The sequence below is a fragment of the Dromaius novaehollandiae genome, chromosome 7 (assembly GCF_036370855.1).
Source record: "Dromaius novaehollandiae isolate bDroNov1 chromosome 7, bDroNov1.hap1, whole genome shotgun sequence".
In the NCBI taxonomy this organism is placed as follows: Eukaryota; Metazoa; Chordata; class Aves; order Casuariiformes; family Dromaiidae; genus Dromaius; species Dromaius novaehollandiae.
Window position 1 is genome coordinate 42,184,563 of NC_088104.1, and position 7,938 is coordinate 42,192,500.

The following is a 7,938-nucleotide window of genomic DNA, read 5'->3' on the forward strand; positions in this document are numbered from 1 at the left end:
TGATCCCAGCAGAAAACCACGTCTATTTTAACTGTCCTAGCGCACTCTAGTGGGAGCCCTCTCCCCGCGCATCGCCGCCGCCTCCCTGCACAGCTGCTAGCCCAGCAGAAGCCTTCTCACCCAAGGACGAAAGTTAATCCAATGCAGGCGTCTCAAGAGCTGGGGGTGGGGGGAGAGGACTATAAAACCAGTTCCACTGGGAAAGGGTCAGTAACTTAAATGGTCAAATTAAGAGAAAAGGTAAAGCAGTCTGGTATTATTTGAGGGTAATGCAGTTTCCTTGCAACTACAGCAAAAAAGACATTTCCCCCCCTTTTCTTTTTAATGGAAATTCTTCCTTCCATATGAATAGCTTGAGGAGGCATGTAAAGAAACTGAGAAGTGGATGAGGGTTTTTTTTACTGCAAAAATCCTATTTTCAATTACACAGAGCGCTGTGCTTTGAGCATGATGCCTTCCTCCCACATTTGTACCTTGTACATCAATAGCATACCACCATCACCACCTCCATCTTGTTCAGCTGAGCCTGCTCTGAGGGATCCCAGCCCAGGAAAGGTGCCATAGTTTGTTGCACTTCATCTGGGGAGCCTTACCCATGTCAGGGCTTGCTCCGAAAGGGGTCTTGTCACACGACCTTTCTCTGAGATATGGCTTTGCTTTTTTTCCTCACACATCACAGGCTGCTTCCTCACCCACCGAGTTGAGATCTCGTGCTCTTGGATTCATTGTCTCAGTGCACGAGGGTTTCAGACAATGAAGTAGGCACCAATTCGCCAGCAGGAGAAACTATTTCTTACCTTTTTATTATTATTCTTTCCATGCTTGGATAGGAACAAGTCTCCATGAGGAAAGGAATGAGGACATTCAGAAAATAAACTGTTGTTTGGTTTATGCACCTTTGGGTCTCATTCATTATCCAGAGCGTTATGAGAATAACTCAAGCCGAAACTTGCAATATTTATTCTATTACGAGGAAATTGTTTCTTATGCAAGAAAAGCATTAGAAAATGGTAGCAAAGGACTGGGAAAACCTGACCGCTTACGTTGGTGCTTGAACTGGGGATGTCACCTTCAAAGCCCAGGTATAATTGTACATGCAAAGCTCGTTGGCATTTCTGAATAACCACCTCAGCGGTTAACAAGCTAGTCATCATCCCTGCAGCTCCGTGGCACTCTGATCATGGATTTACGAGGACAGTCAACAGACAGCATTGCAACCCCAGGTAAGTGATTTAAATGGGACCTCCAAGGAAAACAGTAAAACAAAAGCTGCTTTGAGCTGATAAGGATTGAAAAGGAAACTCAAAATGCATCATAGCCTTTGAGTTTTTCTAGCTATTGTGGTGTATTCCTGCCTAGCCTTTTCATCAGCTCAGCTGCTGAAGTTACCCCAGAGATTTAGTAACTGGTGGCAAGTGGCCTGGGCCGTGTGCTGCAGCTTTCCAACAAGGTTTGACAGGGCAATGCTTAGCAGCTCTTCTTCTCCTAGAATACACTAAAAAGACTTCACCCTGCACTTCTCATGAATCCTTAAAGTGAACAGACAGATAAACCAAAAGACTGGATATAGCACTAACCATTGAGAAAGTCTGTACTGTATTCCACTCCAAACGCTACTGTTGTGTAGTATTTGAGACAGGTCATTTTGAGCCTTGCCTGAGCAAGCCCTTTCATGAGTACTCAGCTTTGTTGTATGTAATCCTGTGACACTTTGTGTAAGCGTATATACAAGTGCTTGCAAGACTGAGGTCTCGGATCATAAGATGACTGGAAAAAATGATGTCTAATGCCTGACAAACAGGGTCCTGAAGGAAGATACCACATACCACAGCAGTGCTTAAAATAACAGTGGCCTTTGTGAATGTAACATCTTCCTCACTTATACTTCCTCACTTCCCATTTAAATAACCATCAGTAAAGAAAGCAGTAGTTTGAGTAGGAGAGCTCTATGTGTCTGTCCTGCATCACACTGAGACAGCGCAACCTCTGCTCAAAGGTAGCTCAAAGAGCTTAAAAGAAGCAAGGTTGGTTGTACGTGAAGAGGGCATGGGGAGGCTTGATGAAAGAAAATAAACTCAATATGATGAAGAATTTCAAAGCTGAGGATTCTTTCTTTTTTCTATATTCCCACAATATTATGCCTCCCCAAAGCAGCCTCATGGCAATGAGACACGCACTGGGATGGGGGAGATCTGTATCAGACCGCTGTTGTAACATTCACCATGGATGACTCTGGCACAGGGTTGCCCCAAATCAGAATGACCAGGGACTTGCGCACTTGGGTTTTCGGTATTTCTTCACTATTTTTGTAGGTGCTCCCTAGTCCATTGCCAGGCTCAGCCCACCCTGCTGCTGGCCCCCAAGCAGCTGCAGTTTTAACAGGAGAAAGCCAGCTTGTCGGCCTCCTACCTTAACAAATTAATGCATGGCCAAATTAACCTCTTTTCTCTATGCTCCACTTTGTGTGCTACGTGGGAAAAAAACAACAGAGAACAGCCTTATAATAAGAACTCACAGCCAAGCTAAAAGCATTGCTAGTACTCCCTGCAGTCTCAAGAGAAGGGAATCTGGCCTATCATCCTGACAGCAGCAAAACCAGAAACACTACAGCTTTTGTTTGTCTATTCAGCTTCATCCTCTTTCTACTTCTGTTTATTAACACAGTGGAGTACATTGCTAATTAAGCCTGATTTTTCTTTGCTTGGATGTAGGCCCTAGTATGATTTAGAAATAATCTTAATCTGGTATTTGTAATTCCGGTATTTACCTCTCCCCATGATTTCCAATATGATGTTACTGCATTCTTGGCTCAAGAGCTTCTGCAATGGCTTAAAACACTAGGAAAAGCTCCTGTGAGACCTCGTTCCCCTTGAATAAATGATGGCACATGTGCAGGAGTACAGGCTATTTCAACATGAGCTCATCACAAAAATCAGTTAAGTTCTATAAAGCAAAATTAAGCCCTTGGGAAAGCAGACTGTTTGCCATCCCCAAACCTGGACATATCTGTCACATCCAAATCCATACACCCAACTAAAACACAGACAGAGTGCCTCTTCTCAAACGTCAATTCAAGAGGAGACTCGGGGTGAACCCAAACTGCCTTCCTGCCCCTGAGCAAACAAACCTCGCCTCACACGCCAAGGGACAATAAACTGCTGGACAAGCAAAGAAAGCAAATGCCACTATTTACGCTGATAACCTCCCTCTGACTATTTGTCTGAAAGCAGTATCAACTCTGTCCTCTTGTGCATAGTCTGGCACAGCCACCTGCTCACACACAGCCTCTGCAATATCACAAAACACCCTGCTTTTCAAACAGCATACGCTGTGTTCCTTAGCTTCTCAGACACTGCACTAGAATATAAAATTGCTCTCCAACACTGGATAAATATGCAGAACTCTGTCGAATTTTTCATTTTCACATACATTAATAATCCCAAAAGCCCACCTCAGCTGTACAGATCTGTACTCTTTGTTCAACTTTTATTCTCTCGAAGGTATGTATTTTCATAATGATGGTGCTCATGTACCACTTAACAGTATATTTTCATTTGGCCCTAGCTGCACTTTGGAACAGTAATTTATTACTGCTTGTCACCAGCTGCTACTAAGAGTAATACATATACTGAGTTTATTTAGTGTGTTTAGTATTTCTTGCTTGACTCTCTTACACAGACAATACTGCCCAAGTCCAGAGATTCACAAATCAAAACAGGCAAGTGTCTGGGCCTTTCAGATGCACTTGCTTTGCACCTTTCAGCTTTCTGTCTGTAAGATCTAGAAACATTCATTTATTTGTTTTTATAATGCAAGCAGAGAGTTGGATGCAGTCTGCCTGCTCCAGCAGCTCTAAGCGTACAGTGAGCACCCAGCTGGGCAATGAAAACACAAGAGCAGCATGTGGGGCATCTCGGGGGCGTGCCCATGCTGGATGCCCAGTGTGGGAGCATGACTTTACGCCCATTGCTCATCCACACAGCTAAGCCCTGAACTATGCCCGTTCCGCAGACAGCCTTGAAACCCTGCCTGGCCACTGACAGACCACAGACAGCACTGTTAACTCTCACTCTATCTACTCCATCCTCTGCTCCTTCCACAGGGGCTTACTTTCTTCTTGCTTCTGTTGGAGGAGCCTGAACTCAGCTAGAATCAAGACATGTTGCAATTCTCAGGCTGTGCCCATACCACGGGACATGGAGGCATTTCCCAACTCCCAGTGCTGCACACAGGCTACAGCTCACTGTTGGCTCAACACCGAAGACCTGGATGTGTTGGCACATGCCAACGCCGCACCCCATCAGACCTCTTCTTTCATTTCATTTAGCAATGAGTTTGCATAGTCCTGACCTTTTCACAAATCACCCCATGTTCCTGGCCCTGGATATAGGCAGGTCTGATTGCTTAAGGACCTGATCCAAAACCCATGTGTCAGAGCTCCCCCCAGGAGGTCATGCGCATTAAGGATGCGTAGGTTACACAAACGCAACCAGTTTGGCCTAGCTGCTGCCCGATCCCTGGACCCAATGTCTGCAGATGCAGACACACTTAAAGCACGGATCTCAGCTTGTGGGGACACTCCTGACACTCAACTGGGATATACCATGGGAGAAACACCTGCGTCCTGTTTCTGTTCCAGGACAAAGATAAAATGGGTGGTTTAAATGATCTGTGATTTAACCTTGCCTCTGTTGACTTTGAGAAGAGCAGCAAAGGAGCATTTATTCAGCAGCGAACCCATTCCTGCCAAGCAGCAGGGACCAAGAGCAGGTCTTACCTGCTAAGTGTCCCATGTCTCAGCATGGTTTGCCATGGTACTACATCCCAGAGGCCTCCCAGAGGACAGCTGGTTCTCTTTTGACATCCTTCCAACGAAGGGCTTCCCAGCTTGTTTGAAAAGTGGCCAGAGGAAAGGCAAACTGAAATCGCTTGAACAGTCCAGCATCACCTACAACAAATCAAGCCCAAATGTAAGTATAGGCCTAAGGGTGGAAACATCTCTGCAGAGACACCGGGCACTTCCATTATGCACAGCATCCCAGGCTGCTTTGTTCTGGACAGAGGAAAATCGACTCTAATTTGAAAGTGATATATTTATGCACTGAAAATGGGATGGTTTTCTCCATTGACGGTCAAGTAGGGCATTGCACCTCTCTTCCAGTCTCTCCACAGCAGAATGTTTGTCATTTTGCTCAGCAAAGCAACCCTCTGGGAATGGCAACACTTACAGTGCGCCACTAAAGTGGCAGGACAACTGTGGGGAGGCTTCATGAATCTCCAAGCCACGTGTTGGGCTGTAATAAATACTACCACAGCTATCCACTCACAGTGCATATTTAGGAGTGCTTTCATTCCTCGTCTGAAAGCATGCATTCACAAAAGGATGCAATGGAGGCCAACTGATGCCTGCGTACCTCAGGTAGCGTGCAAACGTTGGCAGGACGATGACTGGGGTTGTGTTGTAAATTAACTGCATCTCTCTCTATCTGGCAGCAAATGGCACAGGTTGCTACTGTCCCACTGCTGCACTTTATCATTGTTTGAGATGTAAAGGGGCACAGTGCAGGTTTTAGCCAGAGATGTTAAAAACAAAGTGTTCTGCCAGTCCTTCCTCTCAACCGCAAGCTAGAATGAAAAAAAAGAAAAATGCATTTGCAAGGAGTTCGGCAGATTTGGAGGCCTGAAGGGGACAAAAGCTCTGCCTGTTAATTCCCCTTACAGTGAAAAATTTAAAATAAATAAAGGAAGGGAAAGCATCATTTAACTATTTACCAGCTTAATTTTTTACCTCAGACTTGGTAAACAAGTGCTTTGTCTCTGCTCCCTGTTCTCGGGTAGATTGCAGGCTCTGTGAGAGGACTTGCCATAGATGAAAATACAGTGAGTATTTCTGCAAAAAAATTAATCGCTCTTATTGCACCATCTTTCACCACAATGAGATACCGCCTCACCCACATCGTATTCGTAGCAGGTTGGGTTTCCCATCAGTAAAGAGGCCCCAGAAAAACCTGCATCCTGGCCTGAAGTTGCAAAACGTGCTTGGCCTGCCCGCTCCGCTACTGTGGCCACGGGCCGCCCCTGCCCAGGCCGCCCGCCCTGTCCCCATCCCTGTCCCCGTCCCCTCCCCAGGCACCTGGTGAGTGGGGCACTGCCAGCCCGGGCAAAGGGGGGGCTGCCCCCCCCCCCCACCGTGTTCCCTCCGATGGTGACACCCCCCCCCCGCCCCGTCCGCGCCGGCCCCGGAGGAGGCGGCTCCCACCCCCCGGGCCGCCCCACGTGGTGCTGCGGGCGCCCAAATCCCGCCGGGCCGCCGCCGCTCGCTCCTTTCCGCCCGCCTCCCCCGCCGCTGCCGCCAGCGCGCACCCGCCCGCCCACCGACGGCGCCATGGCCGCCCGGCAGCAGCTCGGTAACGCGGGGCCGCCCGGCTCCCGGCGGGGCGAGAGGGGCGGCGAGGAGCCCCGGAGCGGGCGGGACGCGCGCGCCCGCTGAGGCGCCGCCGCCGCCCGTTAAACCGCCGTTAGCGCCCGCGGCGGCGACCGTTAAAGCGGGGGGAGGGGCGGCCGGGGCCCGTGGCGCACATGGCTGCTGGGGCCTGCGCTCCCCCGCGGGCGCGGGGAAACGGCCCTCTGCGGGGCTTTGGGGAGGGGGGCGGCGCTGGGGGCAGCCGGAGGCCTCGTAAATGCGTGTTTGGGGGCCTGTGCGCTCTGCTGTAGCCGGGGGGGCCCGCCCGGAGCCTGGCTTTGCGCTGCGAGGGGCGAGCCCCGGGGTGATCTTATCTGCACTCCCCGTGGTGGGAGCCCAGATTGAACCCGGTAGTTCCTGTGCTGCAGGGGAAGCACTTCCCTCTGGGTTAGTTAGCTTGCCTTTGGTCCATGCTTGTTAATACCTACTCATGTTAAAAAAAAAAAAAAAGTATTTAAACTTCTCACATCCTGAGGCTGGGGTGCAGAAATAATTAAGTGGCCGCAGTGGCATTGCTCCTGCGGCATGCCCCAGAGAGAGCAGCAGCCAACCTGAAAGCTGTAGGAGAGCAGCAGATAAGTTACGTGTTGCCTGCAGATCGGAAAAGAGGCTTTTTAGAGCAGGCCAATGTCATTTTGGAAATGGGAAAAATGAGGCACAAATGGGTGCTGTCTGTCAGTGCTGCAGAATACGCCAGCTGCAGAGGTGGGAATAGGAGTGTGTGTGTGTGTGTGTAAAAAAAAAAAAAAAAATATATATATATATATATATATATATATATATATTTAACACATATGTGTGTATATGTATATATAAAAAAATCATTGAAGTCTTCCGTCTCATAATCCTGCCTTTTTCTCTGTTATGCCCTGCTTTTAATACCAAGATACTTGTTCTCTCCCCTTCCTGCCAGCTTTATTCAGTGTCTCTGACAAGACTGGTCTGGTGGAATTTGCAAAGGTTCTCAGCTCTGTTGGCCTGGGTTTAATTGCCTCTGGAGGAACAGCCAAATCCCTGAGAGATGCTGGCCTGGCTGTCAGGTAAGGACTCTGTCTCCCACCAAAATTCTCATCAGATTGTTTAAATTGTTTTCTCCATTTGCCAGCAGACATGATTGAAAGCTGGAGACAGAAAAAATATTGTCTGAAAGCAAACCTCCTCCCCCTGCCCCCCTCCCCCCCCCCCCCAAAAAAAAACACAAGCCACCCCAAGGCAAGTTTGAGAATCTTTCTTCTTGGCCAGAGGTAGGTTGACCAAGGCCAAAGATTGTTATGGTGCAGGATGTCATGCAGTGTCCAGTGGAGGTGTCAGGACCATTGCGCTGCAGATGTTGTTTTGTCTTCTTTGAGGCATGTCCCATAAGGCAATCATTTGTCTTAGTATTCATAACCTGGCCCAAGTGCTGCTCTTCGTAGGCAGGTGAAAGCTGGTCTTTGCCCAGACCTGGGCAGGAAGAGTGAAATGTCAGAGATGTG

At 48.4% G+C, this 7,938-nt stretch overlaps 2 protein-coding genes across 5 annotated transcripts in view; one reads left to right on the forward strand and one right to left on the reverse strand.

Annotated features, from left to right (window-relative positions):
• Positions 1-6,229, reverse strand: part of ABCA12 (ATP binding cassette subfamily A member 12) — a 120,141-nt gene extending 113,912 nt beyond the window's left edge. The window contains exons 1-4 of one of the 2 annotated variants that reach the window (XM_064515352.1): positions 6,134-6,229; positions 5,789-5,890; positions 5,415-5,625; positions 4,778-4,948 (exon numbers count right to left, since the gene is read on the reverse strand). The gene's annotated coding sequence lies outside the window, so the exon portion shown is untranslated. Of the gene's footprint in view, positions 1-4,777; positions 4,949-5,414; positions 5,626-5,788; positions 6,040-6,133 lie in introns of those variants that run through there. The other variant, XM_064515354.1, reaches the window with a different exon arrangement.
• A 22-nt stretch (positions 6,230-6,251) lies between these two features.
• The window catches only part of ATIC (5-aminoimidazole-4-carboxamide ribonucleotide formyltransferase/IMP cyclohydrolase), a 27,828-nt gene continuing 26,141 nt past the window's right edge, over positions 6,252-7,938 (forward strand). For 2 of the 3 annotated variants that reach the window (XM_064515361.1, XM_064515363.1), the window contains exons 1-2: positions 6,252-6,407; positions 7,377-7,503. In XM_064515361.1, coding sequence (XP_064371431.1) covers positions 6,386-6,407; positions 7,377-7,503 — 149 coding nt within the window. In that variant the 5' untranslated portion in view covers positions 6,252-6,385. Of the gene's footprint in view, positions 6,408-7,032; positions 7,169-7,376; positions 7,504-7,938 lie in introns of those variants that run through there. The other variant, XM_026120916.2, reaches the window with a different exon arrangement.